The 26,997-nt window shown below is 41.1% G+C and overlaps 1 protein-coding gene across 3 annotated transcripts in view; it reads left to right on the top strand.

Moving 5' to 3' along the window:
• The first annotated feature begins 1,779 nt into the window (after positions 1 to 1,779).
• Positions 1,780 to 26,997, top strand: part of WDR20 (WD repeat domain 20) — a 46,191-nt gene continuing 20,973 nt past the window's right edge. For all 3 annotated transcript variants that reach the window (XR_007631641.1, XM_050337179.1, XM_050337178.1), the window contains exon 1: positions 1,780 to 2,057. Coding sequence is in view for 2 of the 3 variants with exons in the window: in XM_050337179.1 (XP_050193136.1) it covers positions 1,809 to 2,057 (249 nt within the window). In the remaining variant the exon portion in view is untranslated. The remainder of the gene's footprint in view (positions 2,058 to 26,997) is intronic.

The raw sequence follows: 26,997 nt of genomic DNA, 5'->3' as shown, positions 1-26,997 counted from the left end.
GTCCATTCCTGTCCCTCTTACATAGTCACTGTTTCTTGTTTAACCCTGTTCATTTCACATTTGCAGGGATTAATTCTCTGTCCACTTATCCTTCAGAAATGGCTCACCATGAGTTCAAATGAGCTCTGCTGCTGGTGACGCAGGAGATAGTCCTGGTCCAGAAGGAGGAAAGCAGGGCAATGCCCTTGGTACTAGCCACATTAGAGCAACACAGCTACAGCAGGAAACTGTACCTTGAAAGTATTTTTTCCTTTTATTTTTAATATAAGATGATATAACTCTGTGCTGCTTACCTTCCCCTACTCGCACATTCCTTACTCCTTCCTTATTTTGGCTCCAGCAATTCTGTGATGAGTTGGATCAGCCTGGTTGCTGATCAACACTTTGCTTCCCTGAGAACCCATAATTTCTTTGTGCATGTTAGTTTTCAAGTGGATCTGACTCACCCTTTGATTGCATGATCACTAGAACTGATGCAAGGGAGGTAATGGAAATACCTACCTGAAGACAGAGGACAGGTCAAAGCCCTATTTTATGGTGGATCAGTGTTAGATCAGTTTGAGTCAATCATGAGGCTGTGGTCAGACAAACTTTCAGTTGAATCTGCTGTCTGAAGAAACAATCCTGACTCCCTGCACAGTGAATACAATCCTTTTTAACCCTGTGCCACCCCCACCTGACACTGGTCTGGTTCACTGTGCAACACAGCTGGCTGTAGGTTGCAGAATGATCAGAACAATGAGGTGAGCTATCTGTCAACCAGTTTTTCAGGTTAACTCTTCAGGTCAACTCCCCAGCCTGGCTCTGCCTGCAGCAGGTTGGAGGCTGGTGCAGAGCTGGAAGGAGGGAGGTCCTGTCTCCATCAGGGGCTCCCACCTGGGAGCCATTGCCCGAAAAACAGCACTGCCCCAGCACACACACATGGACAACTTCCCAGCTCCAATCGGCACCTCCAGTGGTGCCGGGGACCACCCTATCCCATCCTGAGGCAACTGTTCCCCCTGGGCCTGCAAAGCCCCTGCTCACACCTGCCAGCTGGAGTTCTCCCCTACCCTCCTCAACAGTTGCCCCACAGCTCCACCGACTTGGGTGACCCTGGTGAGCCCACATCTGGAGTGCTGTGTCCAGACATGGAGCTCCTGGAGTGGGTCCAGCAGAGGGCAATGAGGATGATGAGGGGACTGGAGCATCTCTGTTACAAGGGAGCTGGGCCTGTTCAGCCTCGAGAAGAGGCCACTGAAAGGGGACCTCATCAGTGCACATAAATATCTGAAGGAGGGGTGTCTGTCAAGAGTATCGGAGCCAGAATCTGCTTGGTGGTGCCGAGCAATAGGACAAGAGGCAACAGGCAGAAATTGATGCACAGGAAGCTCCACCTGAACATGAGGTGGAACTGTGCAGTGACCGAGCCCTGGAACAGGCTGACCAGAGAGGGTGTGGAGTGTCCCCCACTGGAGATACCCAAGAACCATCCGGATGCCATCCTGTACCGTGTGCTCTGGGATGACCCAGCCTGAGCAGGGGGGTCGGACCAGGTTTCCCACCGTTGTCCCACTGCTGTCCCTCCCAACCCGACCCACTCCCGCATCCCGGGACTCCCCGCCTTGCCCCGCCCCCTTCCCACAGGCCCCGCCCCTTTCCCCGCCCCCGGGCGCGCGGGCCCGGCGCGCGCGCAGTCTCGCGGTAAACAGGCCCTGCCGGCCCCGCCCCCTCGCACCGCCCCCGCGCGCAGGGGCCGCGCGCGCGCCGGCGGCTGCGCAGTGTGGGCACATCCGGGCACTGGGGCAGGATGAGCGCTCCTTTCCAAGATGGCGGCGGAGGGAGGAGGGAAGGAGATGAACGAGATTAAGACCCAGTTCACCACCCGGGAGGGGCTGTACAAGCTGCTGAGCCACTCGGAGTACAGCCGGCCCAACCGCGTGCCCTTCAACTCGCAGGGCTCCAACCCCGTCCGCGTCTCCTTCGTCAACGTCAACGACCAGAGCGGCAACGGGGACCGGCTGTGCTTCAATGTGGGCCGGGAGCTCTACTTCTACATCTACAAGGGGGTCCGCAAGGTACCGGGGCTGCCCCGCCGGGCTGGGGGGGAGCGGCGGGGCTCGGCGCCGCCCGCCGGGCGGAGTGCGGGGCCGCGGCGGGGGCGGGGGGCAGAGGCCGGGCCGCCCCTCCCGCCCGGTCCCCCCGCCCCGCGGCCTCGGGGCCGGGGCTCGGCGGCCTCACCGCCCTCCCGGGGCACCGGCGAGCGGCTGGGCAGGGGGAGCGCGGACCTGCGCCGGGGGCGGTGCGAGGGCACCGCGCGGGGCCGATGCTGGGGCTGCTCCACATACGGTGCCCCCGCCGGGAGTTGTGTGTGCGGGCCCTGTGCGGAGATGCGATCGCTGGGGATCGTGCGGGAATGAGGGCTGGCCTGCCCTCCCTGGGCCTCCTTCACCTGCTGCTTCAGGTCAGAATTCGTTGGACACACTAATGCCTGTTGTGATTATGATGGTGTCAAATCCCTGCTTCCAGGATCCCTCCAGCTTTGCCTGCATGGCTGAAGCGTTGACTGCAGTGTTAGGCCTTTATTGTGACTTCGAAGTGTGGGCTGATCCTAGGATTGTTTCTAAATGGGAGTGGTGCAGTGAACTGAGTCTTAAATATCAGATAATTAACACAGAGAAAGTTGCTTTTGCACGAAAGAACCATTGATGCACTTGAGAGAGGAGCCTTACCTGTCGTTATTGGATGCAGGACAGTGCATGCATTTGATCTCTCAGGTCACCACATTTATGAAGAAATTGTTTATAACAACAGCTGTTGTTTCTTCAGGTCCTTGATTTTACAGGATTCAGAGAACAATTTGGGATGTGTCATGCCAGGTGAACGTGTGTCACTCCCAGTATACATAAACGCAGATAATAACGATTGTCGGTTTTCTGTTTCACGTTTCAAAAAGCGGGCGGTTGTGATTTTGTGTGCTTGGGCCTCAGCTGCCGTGATGGGAGTACTTTGAAACGTTCCTGCTCTTTGCCCACCCTTCCAAGTGGGATGAGGGCACAGGGAGCTGGAGATGTGAGCCAGGCTGTGCAGGAAGCTCGTGGATGAGCAAGGAATTGTACCGGAATCTGCTGTCCCCTAAGCCAGTGCCCCAGCGCTCCTGCTCTGTGTAAAATGTCAGCACAACAGGAGGATAAAGTCTGCGTGGTTATTTGTTGACTGTGACCGAACAGATCTGATATGTCCTGTTATAATTACATGGAAAACTGCGTGTGTGTATTCTCCTTTCACCCTTTTATGGATTTTAATGATCAGTCGTGTTTCAAATAATGCTTGGACAATAGTTTCTTTAAGCATACAAGGAGTATTTCCTATCAAACAGTTTTTGCTGTTTACAAGCAGTTGCTATCTTTACAAGGTACTGTGGGAGCAATGCCTCTGAAAATCTGTATCCTAAATTATTGCTGTTGTTTGGGTTCTGATATCTCACCTTTGTTTTTTTCCATGCAAAGTAACTGCAGAATTCCCTCACTTAACTCACAGAGCAGGCCTTTATGTAGTTTAGTAATGGTACATGTGATTCTTGCAAGTTCTTAGTCATCTCTTGCCACACTTCTGAAAAATAAAAATCTAAAGTCTGGAACTTAATTGAAAATAGGGAATGGAATAATTATTTCAACTTACTGAAATAGCTTTGAGCTGAGTGTTTGAAGATTTTTTTTTTTAGATGCTTAAAGTTACTGGTGTGATACAGAGTAACTGAGAAATTTGAGTTTGTGAGGTTGTGAATTCTGAGCTCTGAGACGTTCATACCTCTTACAGTGTGAAATGCTTTTACCTGTGGATAGAGTAAAACGTACTCATTGTTAGAACAGAATTAATTTCAATGACCTTTTACAGTGTTAAAAATTTAAGATAACACTGTATATTCCATACTTATAATGCATTAGTAAAGTTAACTTAGAGAAAGGGCTGAAACAGGTTGAATCACGCTTAAGGAAGATGCTTGAAAAGAGAATGGGGAAGATGGTCTGTCTTACATCTGTAATACTCGCTGCTTTGGAATTTATTTTGAAACTATTCTCTTGGAAGTAATTGTTTTGTCTGTGTACAAAGTTGACATAGGAACAGGCTGAAAGCCTGTCAACTGACCATTTGAGCTTTTCAGAATCAAAAGTTGTGTGCTGTGTCTGTCACAGAGGGGAGAGAGCTGGTGGTGCCTGAAAGGACAGTGTGTAATTATGTCTTCAACTGGACAAACTATCACACTCTGCATGCCTTCCTGTTCTTGGGGACAGGAGGGTCACAGGGACTTGACCTGTTCAAGACCAGCCTATGTGTGATCTTCTGCATAATAGACACTGATAACTTGTTTTAACCGTTAGCTCACAATTATTTAAGTATCCCTTAAAGATTTCCCCAATGACTGTAATTTTCATTCCAGCTAAGTCCTATTAGAGTATTGAGTTGAATTTAGTGAAACTCTACTGTGTGAATATACTTCACTGTATACTTCTACTGTGTGAATATGCTGGCTATGATTTATCTTTTTTTTTTACTAATCTTTTTTAAGGTCTACTGCTTTTCTTGATGAGAAAATGCTATATTTTTCCTAAAATGAGTGAAAGAACCACTGGGATTTTGTTTTGAGGAACCATGTCTGTTAGATACTGGAATAATTCTCGGATCAGTAATCCATTTCAGATCAGTACGCATCAAGGAAGAGTAACACTTAAGCCATGAATGACACTTAAGAATAAATAATGTAATATTGAGTCAAGATACCACTTGACATCAGTGATGCTAATCTTCTTTTAGTTTCTCTTTAATCCTAAATGCAATGCATCTGCTACGTCTAATTTGTAAGTCACCTTTTTAAGTGAACTGCTGATGTTTGTATTCTGTTCAGGATATTTAACCTATACAAACAAAAATGTTTCCAGGGATGTTTCTTTAAGCTTGGTCCGTCTTTCAAGACACTTGGTGGAAAAACATCGAGGACAGTGATGTGGAGGTTGGAGTACGGATAGACAGTGATAATAGTTTGGTAGAGAGACAAGAGAGAATTAAAGACAGCTTGAAATACTGTCCAAAGAGACTTTTTGAAGCAAAATGGTATTTTATTCCAACTTTGTTCTTCGCCTTTTAAAAGGGAAGCTGAGTTTTTACTGTTTAATGTTTCCATGTTACTACTAAATTTTATTATTGTCATGAAACATGTTACCATGTTTCACGTTTTCTGTCATAGAAAGTACATCAATTATGAACTTGTGCATTGTTGTTTTTATAATGAAACTCATGCAGCTTTCTTTGTGTTCCTTTTGGGATTTCCCTTTCCTCCCTCCTTAACTTTGGCTTTAAGGTTAGATGTGTGCAGTGATCTGTTAAACACAGGGGTATGTTTTCATGAACTCGACTGATCTAGCAAAAGCTGTAAATGATGGTCTAGCACTGCAGGATCCTCTTGGCAGTGTGCTTCTATCTCCTTGTCTTTGGCAGTGCTCAACCTCTGGTTGAGCTAGTTCAGCTTGCTAAACCAGCAGCAAAGTACTTGCTGTTTTTCTGTGCAGATTTTCTCTTGATTTGGTGAGTTGAACTGTGTCATCTTGGGGCCGAATATTGGCAGGTACAGTGAGAGCAAGGAAAGGCTTTGGGGGCACTACCCCCTTCAGAGGCCTGGACTGTCTGCGTGGATCCACTGCCTTATTATTATTCAGGCCTCTCCTGAATAAAGCCTCTACTTCAGCCTTAAGTCAGTTTTGATGTGATCTGTTCTTGGGGTGTTGTTGACTTAATTTTGGTTAAGAGAGTTATGGGTGATAAAGGAAGCCTTTTCTATTATTTTAGGCATTTCCTTCTCCATGGAGTGAGAGTATATAGTAATACTGGTAACAGTTCAAAATTTATTGTTTAAATTATGATGCATTTATGCTTTGGACAGGTTGCCTTTTCCTGCAGCCCCAAATCAGGAGTGAGAGCTGTTGTTTGTTTCTTGCTTATAAGACAGTCTTGGAGTACTTAAATATGGTTTGTGGGTAGGCTTTGCAAAATGATTTATTAGTTGATTCATTAGTCGGGAAAAGGAGATCTCGATCTCATCTTCCTTACCTTAGGAATGACTGACAAGACAAGGCTTTCTAGATTGCTGCTGACGTAAATTATCAAATCCTTTTCCCCTGCTAGGAAGTTGGTGCATTTTCCTGTGAGAAGTTTTGTGTGTGGTGGTGTGTTATTTATTCTCTGTGTGTTGTAAAAGGTTTCTGGGCAAGTTAGTCTGCAGCTGTCACTGCAATACAGCCACGGAAGGTGGCTGTTAGCACCTATTAGCAATTGTGTTGCATGGTGCACAGTCTTAATTTTTGTGTAATATATTGGCAACTTATGAAATTTGATTGTGTAGCATAGCTGATTACATTACATGAAACTTTCTGCATTGTATTTAAATTCTGGCTACCTGCTGTCTTGAACCTGTGGCAGACTTTCCTAACATTGCTTGTTTCATTTTTTGAAACCACTTTCTCACAAAAAGAAACTTTGTCTTTAATTCCACTTTTTTCCTTGCGGCTACCTGAAGCAGCAGTCTGTTAATAACTATGGAGTATTATGGTATGTTGCAGTAGTGTTGGAGTAGAAACACATGTAGGTGATAAGCACAGCTTGGTGGAGGCATGGAGGGCAGAGCCTGTTGACTGTCTTCTTAACCTGACACATAACAGGTGGCTTAGAAATTTTGTTTATACTAAGACGAAAATAATCTCATATCCCAACTACTTTTCTTGAGAGTTGGCATAGTGGCAGTTCCTGGTTATCAGTGAAAAGGTTTACGATGTGTAGGATTCCTTCCTTTGCAGTTCTCTAAATTATCTTTTTTTTATGCCTGGTTTGATATGGGAGTATTTGTTGTCCAGTTGGGAATTGTTATCCTTGGTGGTGACTGTTCACTTGGGATCTTGTTGCATCGACAGAGTGTTAATGAGTGGCATTTGTCACTGTGCTTAATATAATGCTCTGAGAGGAGCAGTGTGAGACGCTTCTGAGTTGGAAGGGGAATCTGTGGAGAAAATCAGATTTTCTCAAGATGTGGGAATGGGAGTTTATATTACTGTATGTTTAGAGATCACAAAGCTGTGTCAGGCCTCTGGTAAAGATGCATGGTTTAATAGCATAAATGAGCTATAAAAATGCTGAGATTTGTAGGGATCTTGGAAGATGGAGTAGCTAGAAGCAGAGGGAAGTACACGTATGTCCTAATTCTTAAACCAGTTCTTAAACTTGTGGTAACAAGAATTGCACAGTCTCCCTTGAATAACTTTTTTTGATGCTTAGTTTTCTTTCTTCCCCCTCCAGTGTCTAACTAAATTTGTTGTTCAAGGCAAAAACCCCAGGAATCCAAACAGGCTGAATGCAGTTATTTACTGTGGGCATAGAGGACAGTTGACTATTGCCTTCGGCTTTTGCATATTTGAAAACTTGTTAATTTGTCCTCTCAGCTTTCCTAAGGTAATTAAGAGTAGTTCTCTTAATCGTTCTTCTCAGATCATGAGTTCCATGAGTTCCAAATGTTTGATTGCTCTCCTCTGTGTTGGCTTCTGTTAGCCTGTGTTTGTAGTACTTACACTGGATGTGGTACTTGCACTGTGACTTCAGAACAGAACAAGGGACAGTTATTGCTTGCTGTGTCTGTCTTCTAATATTCTTGCTAACATATTGAATAATGTTGGATTTTTGGATAATGTTGACATTTTTGAGTCCTGCTCATAGTGATGACTCACTCGGATCATTTCTTATCATATTGCTGTTTTTCTCCATTTTTATCCATGCTTTGATTATTGTTGTTTATAAATGTCACGTTGCATTTTCATTGAATGTTGTTCTACTAAGTTTATTAGAAAGTGTTTTTATTTCCAGTTCTGTGCTACATAATACAAAAAATCCTTCCAATCTTGATGTCATTCACAAATTTGATGTGCACTCTCTTCCATTAGTGAAAGTCTCTGAGAGAACTTAAAGATCACATGTTTCATTTGCTGCTGATCATCTTCTCTAGTCCATTATTTTTATCAGAAGACAGATTAGTTTGGTGCTTGCTTTTGGTGAGTTTACCTTGTGTGGTTTTTGCCCTGTCTCAGAGTTTTTAGTCTGATTTTTTTTTTCCAGTGGCTTTGATACCAAAGAAAGGTTTGGTAGTATGACTGTTGAATGCTACTACTATTTAAATGTTCTGCATTTAAATACTTACTTGCACCAGAATCAAACATCACTGTTATTGCTAAAAAGATGACAGGCAAAGGTGGCTAATGGAAGTACCACAGTAAAGATGGCAGAGCTTTTCTCAACAGTATCCAGTGCCATCCTGCAGCTGGGAAGATAATCTCGTTACCTGCTGTAGGAATTAGCATATTTCACATTTCTCAGGTGTGCTGGATGTGACACTGTAAATCTATTTTGTCCCCCTTCAAAAGGGTGTTGTAGATTGCTTTTTTTCCAAGAAATGCCTTCATTTCTTGCAGAATTTTTTTCTTTATCTTGTAGATAACAGTTGCTCTGTTGGGACTGGATTAGCTGTGGAGGTATTGTGGCTACATCAGTAGTACTTTGTGTTGGTCTGTGGGTGTGAAGAACCTCTTGAGAATCTGCTCAGGTGTTTAATGGAAGGATATACTTACCACGTTGAGTTTTGTGATGTAGATAGATGTTTACTTTCTTAATTCCAACTGTGCTTCATTAGCGACTGATGAGACATGTTACAAAATATTCCTATAGACTTTTTTTTAGGGTGGGCTATTTAGTGACCGGTTGTTTCAGTGACACTGCTGAAGGAAATAGTGAAGATTTACTGTAGATTACAGATATATAGGTAATTTCAGTGTTTAATTTTGTGTGAGGCTTGTATAGAGTATTGAATAAGAGGAAAGACTAAAAGCTGCTTTAAAATGACAGTTACACTGTTAAACGTTTCTTACTGTGGGGGAGGACGAAATATCTGCACTTGACAGAGCTTGCAAGATGATTTTCATCTGGGGTCTGTGTCTGAGTTTGTAGGTAGTGATATTAGTCTGGATGGCTTTTCTCTTGTCCTGGTCTGTGCTTCAAGCCTGTATCCCAATCCCCACTGTTTGACTTCAGTGAGCTGTTGCACTGTGTCCTCTGAAGGATTGCTGTCTGAGGGAACAGTTCATTTCTCTATGGCTGCCTGCTTGGCTGGCAGGTTTGAGAATGAATGCTGGACTGTGCTGGCCAAACCCCCAAATTGGTATGCAGTATTTTATAGGCAGTGAATTTTTGTGTGTGTGGTTGGTTGGTTGTGGTTTTTTTGTTCTGTTTTTTTTTTTCCCCACTGCAATTATAATTTATTTTTTTGTTTTGTATTGAAGTGTATTTGTGGTAATATTGCACGTACATGAATTCAGTTGGCGGAATTTAAGTTGGTGTAAAACCAGTAATTGTGGCACTTATTCTTTACAGATTGACAAAAGTTTAGTCATAATGTTTCACAGATGCAAATAATGGTCATTTGTAACAAATACTTCTGTGCCTGTGGTACGTTTTTTAGGGCAGCTTTGTCAGAATATTTACAAAAATGTTGTGCTATGTGCCTAAATTTCAAGGAGTTTGCATTATACTTTGACACCTGACAGTCTGCAAATAGTTAAATACTTAACTGTTAATAGTTAAAATGTGCACTGAAGGTGCCTCAAACTCTAATTAAAGGTTGCCTAGGCCCACCTCTGAGAGCATTGCCAGCCATAATTGTCTTGTTTGACATTCTAGAATCAAATTTAATGCCCTAGTTTGAAGTATTACTGTAGTTTTCTGGCCAAAGGGAACCATCTGAAGTACTTTCTTTTGAAGGACATGTACCCAAGGGCCACTTGCTATACAGTTGTCATGATTATAAGTTGACACAATCGAGGAAATTACTATTTGCAAATGGTGCCATTTAGTACCAATAGTGCCTAATATTTCCATTCTCTATCCTCTTAGAAAGGTTAAGGAAAAAAGGCAGTACTGTAAGTTAAAGTAATAACACTTGGTTGTGTCCCTCTTGGAAATAGAGTATTTTTCCTTCCTTACCTCACACCACTTTTAGGTCCAAGTGTATGTGCAGTCCATTTTTTGGCACCTACATCCCACCCATTTCTTGCACCCTGTAGCTTCAAACAGAGCAGCTGCTGTTGCCTTTGGGGCTCCTGCTCAGCAACTCTTGGTGCACTGGGCTGTGCTCTTTGTGGGCAGGGCCACCAGTCACTGCAACCGAGACCTCTACAGTGGCACCATCATCACTTGCGTTGGGATTTCTCTTGCATTATTCAGTCCAGCTGTTCATAATGGAGTGGTAGGTCTCTAATAGGTACTTTCTGCAAATTGATTTCAGTTTTGGTTAACCAGCTATAATCAGTCTTTAATTTCATGAGTTAATCGTAATGTTCACATGTGGCTGTAATAATGGTCAAAACCCCAATATTTATAATTTTTTATTATTATTTTTTAACTCCACGTGGGATTGGAAAGTAGTTTTTGGTTTAATAGTGTGTCATTTTTGTTCAGCTAGAGGTTGCGAAGGGCTATATTAGACTAAATGCTCGTCTAAGCAAGAAATTGAACTTAAAAATGCCCTGGAGTAGGGAGAAAGCATTGCATGTTATGAGCAAATTATCCCCAGTTTCCTAGGAATAATAATAAAAAAAAAGTAACTCTTACTATTTAACAGGAATTACATACATTTTTCAGGAAAATGATACCATGTAGAAGTTTGAGAGGACTCAAGTTTATGGCTTTAATGCTCCCTTTCAACTAAAGAAAGGGGCAGCAGTGACAACAGGAGAGAGAGTGGATGTTGATATACATTGAACTGCCTTAAAAATCCACAACTAGTGAAATAAACTATTTAAACTGTTCCTTAAGGACACTTTATCCTGCACAGTCATGAGAATAACTCATAACTGAGTAACATAAATGTCTTCTCTTCTTGACTTATGAATGAAACCGTAACTAATACAGATTCCTAAAAGTTGTAGTCTCATCATATTTTAACTGTGACAGTTTATTTCTGAGGACTTTTTTTAGTCTTCTCACAGAAACTTCTACAAAAGTTTTGCAGGTTGTCTTGATGTTTGAGGTGGGTGTTGGAGCGTGACCGTGATACAAGTTTGAAGTTGTCATTGAAATAAAGTTTTGGCCGAAGTTTTGGTAAAGCTTTTTTTCTGTTGTCTTTGATTTTTCGGGGTTTCTATTGGTCACTGTCAGTATTATAGAAAAATAATTATACAATTTTTCATTTTTTAAGTCATGTTAATAAGATTTAAATTATAGCTTAGATATTTGTATTTGCTTATATTAGTGGTCTGAATGACAAACACTGCCTCTAAACAAGTTAATACTGTACTGTGAAGCCGTAACTGGAGGCTTAGTCTGCATTTTCCTTCAGATTTTGCCTTTCTTTCCTATGGGATAGCAAACAGTTGGATGTCTTTTCCAGACTTTCTTTATAAATGAAAGTATTTCTGGAGGTTGCATTTCTTTAGCCTTTTTAATAGGAGAGTGGGCCAGAGACCTTCCATAGCTACCTGTTTACACTTCAGGTGTTAAGAGGGTCTATCTTTAAAAAATAATTTATGAGGGCAGGAATAGTTTCATAGTCAGGCAATACCCCTTTTGAAGTTTGATATCCTATATACTGCCAAATGCAGTATTTCTTACCTGTCTTTACAGTCCATTTTGCATCTGTCAGTATGTGTCAGTTCAAATTACTACTCTACTGCCTTTAAATAACCAAATTACTATATTTTTTTTGAAGTGTGTCTCTTCACTCTGGTATATTGATCCAGGAGGAGTTTTTTCCCCAAGAAGACTTTTGGAAATACAGGGTGGAATTTGTAAAAGGAAGATGGTTGTGTTGACTAGAGAATTATTGCTGTTAGTAGCATTAGCTATATATCTCAACAGGTGACTTCAAGAAATGTCTTGCTGTTACCTCAGACTGTGCACTTAAGCTCTTTTTCCCTCTGAAAGTGACTGTCCAGTTGCATTCACAGCAGTTTAACACATGGGATGGCCTTTCCAGCAGTGAAACTGTGGTCCCTTGTACAGAATAACTTGTGTCTGTGTAATGAACTTTTTACTAACACTGTCAAGATTTTAAGACGCTGTTCCAGGTTACATTTCTGACCTTCTATCAGTGTTGGCAAAATAGTTTCTGTGCCAGTGAAGTGACTGATGAAGTGTAGTTCTCTGTTTTAGCCAAAATACAACCTCTGTAAATCCACTGGATTGAACTGGGATGGTTAAGTGTGGGCACATGTTATCACTTTTGAATCAGACAGGTGTGGCAAACTGTTCTGAAGAACTCAGATGTCGAGGTGAAGCTGCCTTTAGTGATGCTTCAGGTGATCCAAACTTCTCCTTGTTAGAGTAACAAAGTGCTTGGTGTCAGCTGAGTTACTCAGCTCTAGTGGCAGCTGCTCCAACTCTGCTGCTCTATGTCTCTGTGCCCTGTGAACAACAGGTCACACCTTGTGTTGGGTTTGCATGGCCAGGTTTTGGTAGCAGGTGTGAGAAGCTGCCAGAAACTTCCCCCATGTCCGGTAGAGCCAATGCCAGCTGGCAGATCCAGGATGGACATGCTGCTGGCCAAGGCTGAGCCCATCAGGAATGATAGTAATGCCTCTGTGATAACATATTTCAGAGGGAAAAAAAAAGTTATTGTGCAGATGTAAATGTGGCCAGGGAAGAGCGGAGTGAGAATATGTGAGAGGAACAACTCTGCAGGCACCAAGGTCGGTGCAGAAGCAGGGGTAGGAGGTGCTCAAGATGCCAGAGCTGTGGCCCTGCAGGCCGTGGTGCAGACCATGGTGAAGCAGCTGTGCCCCTGCAGCCCATGGAGGTTAGAGGGGATGCAGAGATCCTGCATCCACGCTGGAGCAGGTGAATGCCCAGAAGAGGGCTGTGAACCTGTAGGAAACCTGTAGGCTCCTGACAGGGACCTACAGACCTGTGGAGAGGAGCCCATGCTGGGGCAGGTTTCCTGGAAGGATTTGTGGCCCTGTGGGGGACCACGCTGGAGCAGGCTGTGTCTGAAAGATTGCACCCTGTGGAGAAGTGACCCACGCTGGAGCAGTTTGTTTAGAACTGCCTGTGGGATGGACTCATGTTGGAGAACTTTGTGGTGGACTGTCTCCCATGAGAGGGACTCCACTCTGGAGCAGGGGAAGGACTTGTCTCCCTGAGCAGCAGCAGGAGCAATGTGTGATGAACTGACCGTAACCCCCATTCCCTGTCTCCCTGCACTGCTGGTAGAGCTGGGAAGGAGTGGGGGGTAGGAGAGGGTATTTAAGGTTTGTTTTTACTTCTCATTATCCTGCTCTGATTTTGTTAGCAATCAATTCGGTTAGTATCCCCAAGTTCAGTCTCTTTTGCCTGTGATAGTAGTTGATGAGTGATCTCTCCCTGTCCTTAACTCATTGATCTTTCTCTGTATTCTTCTCTCCCCTGTCCAGCTGCAGAGGGGAGTGATAGAGCAGCTTTGGTGGGTACCTGGCACACAGCCAGGGTCAACACACCTTCTGCGAACCAATATTGGACTGGTGTTGATCTGTGTATTATGTTTTGTTAGTCCTAAATGGATGGAGGCTTTGCATGTAGATGAGAGCCAAAAGGGAATCCTGGTAAGATCAGGGCTTGGAGAAGTCCAGTCTTCCGTGTCTAGAAAATACTTTTGCTGTGCTTTCTCTTCACTTGCTCGGGAACCCTTTCTTCATTTCTAACACCTCTGGTTAGTAGGCATCTTGCAGCTGTGGCACTTGCAGTGCAAGTTGATATAAAGGAGAATTTAGATTTGGACAGTCTGCTGACATCAGTGGTGGTTAAAGGTGTGATTATTTTTGACAGTAGAGATCCCCAGCGTGCCTGGTATCAGTATACCCATCTCGATGGGAGGGATGATTTAAGAGCTGGGCTGTGTCTGTGCTCTCACAGAGTCCTGGGAGGACCTTTAGCAAAATGCCTGAGGTGTGGGCAGTGGCCCCTCAGTGGGCAGCGCTGTGTCTGCAAGGTCTGTCGGTGACAATGGACAGTCTGATCACTCCCTCCTACTCTTGAGGCAAAAATCAGCCTGAGAAAGAGACAGTGTTGTGTGACCATTTGGTATGTGAAACACTTTTAGCCCTTTAATGGTGATTCTTAAAGGGCTCAATAGCAGGCAAGAGGTTGTGGGTTTTTTCCACATAATATCTGTACCAGTGAAACTGTCAACACTTACTGTTACTTAAAATATCTTAATACTTTGCTTACTTTAAAATAAGGCTACTGAGAAAGCTAGTGCTGAAATTGGGAACATGTTGCCTTTTGAACTGAAACTTCGGAGGGAGGTTTCTACTTTGCAGATTAGGTGATATCCTAGAACTTGTAACATGTGGGATTGTGGGAAATCAGAGTTCACTGTATCTGGGTTAGTGATTTGGTCCTTGATATTTTCTCTAGTAGCCTGTGCTCCTGTGCTTGTTCCATAGCACTTTTCACTTGGGTAGTAATGAAACGTCTTGAGCCCTAGAAGGAAGATGCATTGCAAATTAACAAATTCAGGATAATAGTTAAAGCAAATGTGTTATTTCGTGTGTCTGTTACTATATATAACCACAAAAAGCATAAACCAGTGGACCTCATCCTGGTTTGGAGCACAGGTTATACATTTACTCCGTATTTTATTCACATAACTTCTGTGGGACTGTTCTGGTGCTCTTAGGATAAGAGCCAGCTCCATCTTATTTTTAGTACAGAAGTAATTAGGGCTTTGTTCTAGTAATGTTTTCTTAACATGCTGCAACATGATGGAATTATGGGCTTGATAAAAACATTGTATCAAAAATGTGCAGCATTCCTGTAGGGCTTGCAAAATCCAACAGTAGCCAGAAAAGACCTAATTCGGACTTGCTGGACAGATGTTACAATGTTGTATTTGACTTTTATTGAGCTTTGAAATGAAAAAAATATAAATTGATTAGCAATTAACTGCTACAGTGAAGTAAGTTTCTATAGCAACAGGGCAATGCAGGGTGCAATTATTCAGACAGCTTTCCTTAGCAGATAATTTTTTCTTAGATGCAGTGAATTTACACTGTTGGACTAAACCATTGTTTTGTTATAGCAACGGATAATCCTCAGCTCTTTTGCTGCTGCCTTTTTTCTTTCTTTTTCCCCCTCCCTCCTAAAAAAATAACTTTCCCTCTTATGAGCTGAAAAGGACATAGGGGAAACATTCAGAAATAACTACCAGTGTGGTAGAGTGGTGGAAACTTACCCTGCTACTATTTGCCTGTATGTTAATAGTATAATGGAGCTCTATTGGATATATTGTTATGCAGTATGAATTTATACTTCTACCTGTTGACCAGTCTACATAAAACTGAATCTGCTCTGATTTATGATGATGATCATATACTAGCTTGCAAATTTCAAGTAAATCAATTTAGATAAGTTGTAATGCTGATTCCCTGAAGCAGTCTGACTTTTTATTTGTTCTTTGTGTGTTTAAAGTATCTTTGGGTTGTTTTTTTTTTTGGTTTGTTTTGTTTTGTTTCAATACTTCTGAATACCTTCAGAGAGAGCAATATTCTACTTTGAGCTTCACTCTTTTAATTGGAAAACATTAGGCAAGGGACTGCAGGTGTTGGTTTTTTTTTTTTTTTTTTTTTTTTTCATAAAACACAACTTGGAAATCCAACTTTGAAGTGTAATTATATTTTGATCTTTTTAAAGTTGGAGGAAATGAAATTTGAACAACTTCAGTGGTGAAGCTATAGCAGTCTTATTTTTTTAACAGGACACTTAATTTTTTGTTATGTATTTTAATGATACTTTGGATCTGTGATCACTTGAAAGAGAAAACAAAAGCAGTTTCTGCTCTTATCAGTCAGAATCAATGTTTGCTGTTGGAAGGTGTGCACCTATTGCTCAAGTGCATTTTTCCAATATCATAACAAAACTACCAGGGCTTTAGAGAAGAAAGAAATAGGATTCGAAGGTAAAGTGAAAGTAATGGCTGTGAAGGTGTGACTGACTGTAACACTTGTCCAGCAGGTCAGGTAACTCTTTTGTGTGTGCATGGGGAGGAGGTGAACAACTCGGAGATGATGCTGTCAGTAAGTCATGCAATGTTTCCAGTTTGTTCCGTGTTTTGGGGACCATCTAAAAGCAGTCTGCCAGCTCTTAATTTAAATAAGTGTTGCCTTTAACAGGTGTGATTTTTCTAACCAGTTTTTCTTGCTGAGCTGAGCTATTTTAAACAATTTCCCAGTGAAAGTAACTTACGAAGTGTTTAATAAGTATTGCAACTGAACATGTAAACCGAATGAAAACAACTGCTGAATTGTGCCAGAACGTGTGGTTTTACTTGGAATCCATTTGATATTTACATGCCTGTTTTCCTTATTTTAATTTCTTACATATGTGTCTAATCTCTGTTTAACTCATCTGAATCATGCCTCAATTCAGCATTAAAAACAGGTGAGAAAGGACTGATTATAAGTGTAGGCAACAGTGTGACTAGACTGTAGGAGTAGGAGGAAATTAAAGGATCCACCGGAGAATAAGGAGCAAGGAGAAGATCAGAAAAATAACTATTACTTTTTTACTTTAGAGCTATGAATCTCTTACAACATACTCAGTTGTAACTATTGAGAAAGGAATTGCAGTTAACTAAGCATAAATATTAAGTGAGCCTTGCAGAACTTAATTATGAAGTGTAGTTAAGGAAAGAGGTAATTGTTACAGTACACATCATTTTCTCAGTTCCTCAAAAGTGAAGAGACTAAAATGTGTGCTTCAGTGCCTTCCAATCTTTACAGAAGGTGATATGTTCTTTACACAGCTGGTGACAGTCTGTAAGTAGTATTCCAGCATGAACTTTATTCAGTGCCTGTGAATATTTGGTATGCCCTGTACTATTCTGAAATCAGCAGCTTTTTAATTCACTGTATTCCTAACAGTGAAAATATCTTCTAAAAAAACCTCTGACTGCCTGTGGCTCAGTGACAGGCAGGTATTTTCTTGATTGCATTCAGATAGAGAAAAACAAGCAGGAGTGCTATTCAACATCCCCCCCCCCACCACAAAGAAATCCCCTTTCCATTTTAGAAGTTCTGACATAGTAGATTTCCGTGTTAGGTTTTTTTTTGTTTGTTTGTTTGGTTTTTTGGTTTGTTTTTTTTTTTTTTTTTGGTTTTGCTGAAAGTAAAACCTTGTCTTCCTGTGATGGGAAGGCATTAATATGTGTGTATATATATCTATATATATACATGTATAACATAGACAGCTTTATTTGAAGTTCAGGTGCTCAACCTTTCTAGTGTAACAGGAAGGGAGAGATGTAACTTATTAAGTTCATGTCCTTGCATGAACTGGCAAATTCAGATCCATGTAACAGTTATTTAAAATGAGGGAATTTTGGGACTTGGAAATTCTGTTAGGAAATGTTGAGAGAAATAAAAGCTTAGTTCTTTGTATCTGAGACAACTGTTGAGAAGAGACCTTCAAGTTGAGGTCTTCTAGGAGTGGTTTCTGAAACAATATTTTCAGTGGTGACACTGAGAGAAGTAAGAGCTTGTTCATGTTCACTCATAATAACTTCTGGAGGCATTGCTGTTCTTAATCAGTTACATTATAAGGAGAAACAGGCTGATATCACAACAGTAGTAGCTGAAGTGAAAATTCATTGAAAAAAGGCATAGTTAGGGAATTTTTGCTTCAGCAGTAAAACTTTGAGAAGATAACCAGTGTTGTGTTAATTACAAGCTGAGCCAGCTTGTGGTACAGCTGTTGAAGGCTGGAGGACATAAATGCAATTCAAAGACGTATCAAGGGAGATTTGCCAATAGAAAAAATGAAGTGTCTTTAGTGCCATTGCACAAGGCACTGAGAAGATGGCTTTGATATTGTATGAAATTCTGGTTGTTTGTGTTGAAGGTGAATTTCAACTCCTGTTACTAAGAGAGGATGGTGTCTGATGTAAGACTGGAGAAGAGTGTAATGGTTTTTAGTTTTCTGAGCAAGGCAGTCCCTAAATTTCCTTTTAGTCACACTAAAGGAAGAGAAGAGAGACACTAAATAATACAAAACCTTCCCTAGATGTATGAGACGTTACCAGATCTCCCACAAATCCCAAACATGCAAAATTTACTGCTAATTCAGAGGGATCCTGCTCTTTGACCAGCCATGCTGTAAGCAACTGCTAATAGTTGAACTGCAGAATGAAAATACTGTGGAGTGAAAGGCTACAGACCTTAAGGGAAGTACAGAACAGATTTTAAGAAGAGGTAGAACATTTCATCCAGAAGCTTCTTAGAGCTGAGCCACATGAACAGAAAGAAGAAAACTTATTTTTAGTGGTACAGATCCAGCCCTCTGTGTGGTACCCAGTGAGGACACCTTACTGGCTTTTGGATCCAGGAGGGGAAATGACTGTAGGAGACACAATGAGGTGACCAGCCAACCTTTACTTGTTTGGGTTTTTATCATATGGTGTAGTGAGACTGAAAAAGATGAGTAGTAAGCCTGTTTTTGTTTCAGGTTTTTCTAATCTGTTTCTCACTTTTATATAAAATTTTAGTATGCTGAGGTATTTTGTATGTCTTGTAGGAATTGGAAAAGATTCCATGTGCTTGAAACAGATGTTTCCTAATTCACAATCCTGTGTTTGAGAGAAATGTTTGAAGAAAGATTTTTCTTCAAAATGGAAGCTTAGGGAAGGGAGCAGCTGTGTTTTGGCTTTGTACTAATTCAAGTGCTAACTTCAAGTTAGCCAGTTACCTGGCCCCTCTTGCACTGGAACAGAACAGTTTTCCACCAAGATAACAAACTTTAATGCATGGAAACTGTCTTTCTCATTCAAATGTACTCTTGGAGCAAATTTTTCTTTCTGACATGAATGTAAAGTCTTGATTCACAGGAGAGAAGATGGTGTCAAATAGAGACTGCTGTTCTAATATATTAACTCCTTATGTATTGCATATACTCCTTTCCCCCTGTCTGAGTGCATTCTCTTTATTTGGGAGCTATTTGTGCACATCTTGGGCCATGACGTTCCCCAATTAAACAACATTTCCCATTTTAAACAACAGGAAAAATCCTTTGATGTTTGTGGTAGCTAATAAGGTGGTTCCTCCAGTGTGAGAATTGCTGCTTCACTCTTAGGAGTACATTAGGATGTTAATGTATCCCGATCAATATGCAATGCTAAGCAGTTAAACGGAATTTCAAGTAGAGGCTCAGGCTGCTTGGTTACCATGGCAAACACAGTAGGAAATTCATGCCAAAGTTTGGAAACTAAGACACACAAAAGAAAACTTGTGAACTGAAATAATCACTTCAGAGAGCAAATTTACCTGTTTATAATTTATTAGAATCCGTTTCCCAAAGAATACAGTTTTAAAATCGTGCTTTATCAAGCAAATCTTAATTGCTAGTTCGGAGTTTTGCACAAAGGAGGCAATATTCACAAGCAGGGAAGAGTGAGATTCTTTGTTGGCTTGCCCTCTAACTGTAAGGGCATGGAGTGAATAGAATGGCCTCTTGGAGACAAGAAATTACTTAAGTGCTGTAATCAAGGTTGACATATTTTCAGTGTACAATGTCTTGTTTCACAGAAGTGACTCGGATAGCCTCTCTAAAATTTGTCTATGTTGTTTATATGTATGTTAGATTGTATATATATGATCTGTATATATTTAGTGATTTGTCTATGTTCATGATTGCATATATATATATATTTTAATCATTTATGTGTGTGTTAAAGGTCTTGCTCTGTTTAACTCACTTTCCCACAGTTGTTTGTCTGAAGACTTGCTAACTTACCAAATTAGTTATGTCAGTGTTTTAATGGGGTGATTTTCAGTTTGATAGGTTCCCTATGTAATCAGCTGTCTGTGAACACAGTATTTCATACTGCAGTGCTGTCAGTATGTTGTGGCAAAAATTGCATGTGACTTGCGGTACAGTTTTCCATAGGTGTGGTCACACGCAAATCACGCAGTTATTTTTCTCCTTCTGAATGTAAATTAGTATGTATATTTCCCTGCGTCTTTTCCGGAGTCTCATCCCCCAGAGGGAAGCTGTTATTTGGAAAGGCCGATCTGTGGCTCGAGAGAGGCAGTGCATCTAAAGACTTCCTGAAGACTGAGGTTAGAGCTGCAGTTGGGCATTGCAATTGTGAGCACCTGCCCTAACATGTGACTCCACCTCATCACTTTATTTCATTGCATAACCTGGATTGGAGATTACGGTGGAGAGTTGGAGGCTCAGGGAAAGCAGTTTAGGTTGTTATTGAGAAACCGTGATGAATTTGCCTCTGTCTTTTTAGCACGTGATGTCTTGGGAAGGGAGGCTTGATGTCATTCTGACTGGGAAGTAGTGTTACTGGACCATGAAATGTTGGAGATGGTGGAACAAACGGTTTATGAAATGGTGTTCAGGAGTTCTTGTTACAAGTAGTAACTGTTATATTGAATTACAGGTTAGTCTGTGGGTTTTGCTGACCTCTTTACAAAGGACTTACTGAGCACTTCATAATTAACAAAAGTAGAACGTGAAAACATCTGGAAGATTTATACTAGATCTTAACTCACAGGAAAGTAAGATTTTGGAGGCCACAGGAAGAGAAGAGCCATGCTATTGATTAGCCACAGTAAATAAAACTCCTTCTTCCCACTAATTTTTGTGTGTGGTAACTTATAGTTCTGAGGTAGTTCTGTAACTTCAGGAGAAGAAATAAAGGAGAAAAGCAGCAGAAGTCAAAGGTAAACTGATTTGACTGACAAACTGGCAAGAGGCAGCTGTAAGAAAATTGGAAGACGCATTTATGCTACTTGAATGAGCAGGACTGTGTTCCCACTGATCTTCTAGTGGCACACAGTGGAGGAAGATACTTGAGTCGGTCTGGAGCCACTCCACGGAAAGAGGGGATTGCTGTAGGTGACTGCCTTAAGGGGTAATACTTGAGTCCCAATTTTTCTCTCATTGTAAGAAATTTAATGGGGAAGAATATTAGAGACAGGATTTGAGTAAATCATACTGCATTGTATAAATCAGTAGGTCTATCTATAAGTGTTCATACATGTCTATAAAAAAATTATTATTACACAGATATTTGGAGGAAATTGTGACAGCTGAAAACTTTCATAGAAATACTGAGAAGGACAGGACTGCTTATTCTAGTAAGCAGTATAAGTACTATGTAGGTAAGGAATGTTAGACATCATTGTCTCTTCCTGGGAACAAGAAGGTGTTCAGTAAAATCACAGGGGAAAAAAATTCAGAACTAATACTTTTTTCCATGTAATTAACTTCATCAGGGTTGTCTTGCTTTGGTAATCTAAGTAAATAATGAGCAGGAACTGGGTATAAAAATCTGACAATATTTGCAATTCCATGCAGTAGTTAATGCAAAAACACAAACAAAAAAATCGTGTAAGGGTTATTAAACTTCCATATTTGCAATTGAAATGTCTTCATGAAAGAAATATAGGGTGGACAATAATCCATTAATGCAGCTGACTTCATGAATTTACTTCTGGAACACATCTGGCCCACTGTTGAAGAAATGCTACTGGAGTAAAAAGTCCTGGATTGTGGTCCAGTTCTGCAGTCCATGATTATGAAGAATGTATGTGCCATGACTCGTTAAATCTGTGTCTTAATTTTTAAACCAATGAGGGGGAGACCAGTATAAAAATGTGACCTGTCACCCATGGTTTATAAATAGCCTTGAGACATCATTATTTTGAATTTAAAACTGCACAGTGAGATCTTTTTCTTACATATTTTCTTAAAAAGAGCTGAGTAGGGGGAGAAGAAGGAGGAAGGTGTCTGCATCACATGCAGAACGTACGTGATGCTGAACTAGGTTTCTGCTGGAGAGGTTTTTATCCAGCAGGCTGAGCTACAGTTGAGTCAAAGTTCTGCAGACCAGCCACTGGGAAGAGACAATAATGCTGATACCACACCTTCTCCCTTCTTCCCATTAAAAAAAAAAGACAACTAATTGCTTAAACCAAAATAGAATATCTAATTCAGTTCACGTCTGTTGGGAGTATGTGATACAGTGACTTTATTCAGAGTTGTTTGAGTTTAACCAGCCTGTTTACAGGTTTAGTGTGGGCAAATGCATAACACTAGAGTCAAAGTCTCAGTTTTTATCTGAGTTGATCATGTTATTAACTGGCACCCACAATGAGGTGAACTTTGCAAAAGGACCTGTGGAATATTGCTTTTCTTAGCTGTTCTTCAGTGGGTTTGCTCTTATTTAGAGGCTCAAAAGCAAGTTAAAGCTCATATGCTCTTTTTGTCTCACAGTAGTGTGTGATTTAAGCACTTCTAGGGAGTAAAGGGAGCAGGTTTTCTTCTGCAGGTGTAATAAAAAACTATTAAATATGTAGAAACCAACACCTTTTGACAAGTCAAGTTCCAGTGTCTTGTCACTTCCCTGAAGCTTTAGTGGTTTGATTATAGTGCACCTAAAGATTGCTGGAGCTGTTTGGAGTGCTTCCAGTCTGCTTTCTGGAGTGAGTAGGCTGTTGGGTTTCTTTTGGAGACTGAGCTCTCAGATCTTGTCAGAACTGCCCAGGACATGCTCTGGAGAGCTGTGCCCAGGGTCGTGTTCACTACAGCACTTTGGGTCTGACCTGCCTCTTTGAACAGCACAAGTTGTGTGTTCTGGTCTTGCCCTCCAAAGAAGCAATGCCAGCATAGCTGAAAATTACACCAAATGAATAACACCTTGAAGTGAAAATGCTTTAAGTTTCTAAAGGAGCAATTTAGGGACCTCAGAGCTCTGTTGGACTGTGACAGGTGGAGGCAACAGCGTTCTGTGCTCAGAAGACAGAGGAGGGATTTTTTTGTGTGGAAGGGTTCCAAACTTTGTTTTGGGTTCCCTCAACCTCCCTGGCCTGCAGGAGTTCAACTGTGTTAATATTCCTGTCCCATTTTAGTGCCCTTTGCCAGTCTTATAGACAAACAAAGGGTAAGTTGATTCTGTATGTACCTGTGGAGTGAACGGGGATTTGCAAACAAAGAAGTTGTTTTTCTCTTTGTGAGTCTGCTGTTTTGGCTTTTGGAGTTCTTTTTAAATGAAAATGTCTGCTTTTTCTAGGGTTACTGGTAGACTGGTGCTTTAGACAACTTCCAAAAGACTGTGCTGATCTATACTGTAACCAGATAAATGTTTGGTTTATAGTCTTACTAAAATGGAGGCAATGTTGTTACAGTAAGTTGTAAATCAAACAGGCCTTTGTATGTGTTATTTATGGTGTTCCCATCTATTTTCTTGATCTTGCCAATTATATAACCATTGATTCGGTTAATATGACATAAATTTATTTCAAATCAGTGCGTGCTCTCTGCTCTGCCTGAATCCTTAGAGTATTTTTTCTTGCAAAAGGATACGATTATTTTATTGGATCCTTCAGAAAACTACACTAATCTCTGCCTAAATATGGATTTATGTCCAGTTATCTGGACTAGAGCTTTTCTCTTAATGTAAATGGTCATAGTTGTCTGCTGTATGAATAAATACTGAAATCTTGTTAAGCAATGCTTTTCTCCTTTCAAAAGTTATGTATGTCTTGTATGGCCCCAAGTGGGAATTAATTCTAGAAGGGAGAAGAATATCAAGTAGCTTCCCAAATTTGCAAGCGGCTTTGTATAAAATTGATCTCTAAGACTTTGTTATGGATGAATTCTGTGGAACACTTGAAAAAAATTAGGTTAAATAAAATTACTTGGTGTCCCTGTTTTACTAGTGGAGCTGTTCTTACAGAGTATCCTAGAAACTGTCACATGCCTTAAGTGTTCCTGTTCAGCATTTAATCAAGTGCTTTGTAACTTATAAAAAAAACCTTCTGCAAAGATACAGGAACCCATTTATGAGGAACAGTGTTGCAAGTGGCAAGCTATTGATGCTTCAATTCACAGAGCTGAAAGATCAGCCGAATTTTAAAAGCAAAACTAAAAATGAAATCATATTTTTCTTGTGGTTTACCAACGTGACTTTATTATAAAGCAGGTGCATTGAATGCAGTGTTGCAAAAGGAAGACCTAAAATTTCCTCAGCACTAACGGCTTTGCAAGGCCCAGGAGACACTTAAAACTGGTCTGTGTGTAAACACACAACACCTATTATGCAACCCTTAGAACTAAGCACATCACTCGGGTATGGAAAAACATAACATGCATTTGAGAAACCCACTGTAGCTAGGTAATAAATAGGGCAACTTTGCAAATGGTGATTGTCTGCTGGCTTTTTATTGAATCCTGGAGAGGATTTATAATTTCTTTTTTTTTTTTTTAGTTTCTAAGTGAAAGCTGAGAAGCTTTCAAACTAGTTTAAGCGTTCTGGGGACTTCTGAAGTGGCCCTGAATGTGTGTGTGTTTGCTTGTATGGGTTTGTGAATCTGAAGGGATCCTGGGACCTAATGTGAGTTCTTGCCAGACTTTAAACTTTCTCCCGAGAAAGCCAAGTCAGCTGTCTGTCAGCTTCTGTGCAGTTGTATTTGTAGAAGCCAGTTTATTACTGACAGGCTGTGGCACTGTCAGCTTGCACTGAAGAGTGTTTTGTTAGGGCTTTATACTTGCAGGAAGTGTTGCCTGGACTTTTTGTTGTGTATCTTAATATAAACTAAGCAGAACTTTTGCTCTACATCAGTGGTTTTTTGTAGGGAAAGACAACCAACTTGTTCCTAGAGTTTTGTTTTTTTTTTTTTTGCTTCCTGAAGTTCCTTTGAGACATAAACCAGACATGTTAAGTAAGCTGGGAGTGGCCATGTTGCTGCTTTGGTTGATCCTAAGCTTAGGATCCCAGGGTTGTTCCGATAGGAAAGGACCTCTGAGAGTGTCCAGTCTACCCTGCCCAAAGCAGGGTCAGCTGTGAGATCAGACCAGCTTGAAGCAAGGGTGATGTAACTATAAATTATTCTGTTGCTAATATTAAGTGATCTGTATTTGGGCTATTAAAAAAAATACCTGGAAATCTACTCCTTTGATAATAAAGTAATTAGAGAGATTTCCAGTGTGAAGTGTTGAAATGGTATTTCTGGCAGAGATTTGTGTACAGAAACAATGAACAGGCTTTGCCAGAAAGTTCTACAGAAGTGCCTGGGATAACTTTGCTTTCTTTTGTTCCTCAGCTTTCTCTGTTCTTTGTCTAATTCTGCAGGAAGGAGAGGGAGACCAGCACAGACATGGAGGAGGAATAAATAAGTTGTAAAGGACCTTCTGGCTTAGTCTTTCTGTCCTTGCTAATGCAGTGAGCAGGTCTGTCTGGGAAGGCCCTGCCCTGTTCACTGGGAGACTCTGTAAGGCCAAAGTGCTGCTGCAAGGATTGCATTGCCTCTTTTTTTCAGCTGGATTTTAAAAAGAATCTGTGAAGTTCAATGAAATTCACTTAGTAATAATTCTAAGAGTCGATTTCCCCTGTTCCTTATACAGCATTATGACATTCACAGCCTTCTCAAGAGGGTTTTTTGGCAGTAAAATTTTTATGTAATGTTTGCCCTCACTATTCTGTGTCAGTCTCGCAGCTATGACCCATTGAAAGCCAATCTCCTGGCAAATGTGATATTAAATACTGCTAAGTATCTGAAGGCAGCATTTTGATGACTACAGTTGAAGTTACCTGAAGGAGATTAATAAATAGTTTTTTTATGATCTTGGAGATGTTTTTGAGTTTGGATGGAACTGTAACATGTATGACACATTTCTTTCAAGTTGCAGAAAGCCACAAATGGAAAAAGAAAAAATAAGGAAGGAAAAGAAAAGATACAGGGAGAAATCACATCTGTCAAGGAGCATGATTAAATGCTGACTTGAAGTAATGTGATTCACTGTTTAGACAATCTTGTTATGAAAGCTCTAAGTCTTGGATCAATAAAATGAATCTTGGACAGATATTAATCTGGCTCTGACCTTAGAATTACATTCAGCTGCAGAACCAAGGTTATTGATGCCCATCCTAATCAGACATTTTCAGACATCAGAATCTGAGAACTTAAATATTTGCTTCAGACTAAGGTAACTCTTTTTTTCCTTTGACCATTTTCTTCCTAATGTTTATGTACTTAAAGCTGTGATTAATATGTTCCATTTGACTGCCTTTCTACTGGAAGTCAGGAATCCAGAGTGAATGGGCTACTGACTGCTAGAGTATTATTTTTTTTCTCCCTCCCTACCCAGCAGAGTGGGAGTAATTTTGCTAAAATAGAGTGTTGTGAGAGTTAACTACATGAGACTAGGAAGTCCCCCAAACAGTTACATGGTTCATATTTTATTTCTAGAGTAAATGGCAAGTTGGTCAATTTTTCTTCTGTTAGCAAGTGTAAGACTCTCTAAGATACAGTTTTAGTCTCTTCAGAGGTAGGACTTGGAAGCTGTTGATGCCCAAGGTGCAGTGATTTTGTCCAGCTGTATCACTGACTTTATACAGGTGTTGTGTGAGTTTCCTCTTGTTGCCTAACAACTGCTATTCCTTGTTCCATTGCCCAGGGGGTATTTGCAGTACCCCTGTACAGAGGAACAGACTTTAGTGCAGGGATCAGTTGGCCAAGGTACCAATACAGGTCTTGATTAGCTGAGATGGACTGGAAGGCTTGCACAGGTAGGGGAGGATGGTGCTCATTCCTAGACTTGCATTAGGTGCCCCAGGCTGCTTTCAGTCGTGATTACGAAGCGTTGCTCTCATCATGAATCATCCACAATGGAGCAGGTTTCTCAGAGTGCACAGGCTGGAATAGTGCTGATTGTTTTCCAGAAGAAAATCTTAAAGGCACTGGGACAGGAGGCGTGCAAATAGCCTGCTGCCAGCTCCAGCAGAGGTGAGGGTGCCAGCTCCTGTGCTTTTAACCTCCATGTCTGGTAACAATCCCAAGATCTTTCTGGTTTTATTTAAAATACATCACCATTCTTCTAAGAGGGGGCAGTTTACATCACGTTGTTCAGTAAACAGTGTCAGATCCTAGGATTTGACAGTTACAGATGCAGATC

This window comes from Myiozetetes cayanensis, unplaced genomic scaffold (assembly GCF_022539395.1).
Source record: "Myiozetetes cayanensis isolate MyiCay16 unplaced genomic scaffold, myiCay2020 scf6-25, whole genome shotgun sequence".
NCBI lineage: Eukaryota > Metazoa > Chordata > Aves > Passeriformes > Tyrannidae > Myiozetetes > Myiozetetes cayanensis.
Note: the sequence above shows the minus strand (reverse complement) of the source record. Positions and strands in the feature narration are given on the sequence as shown.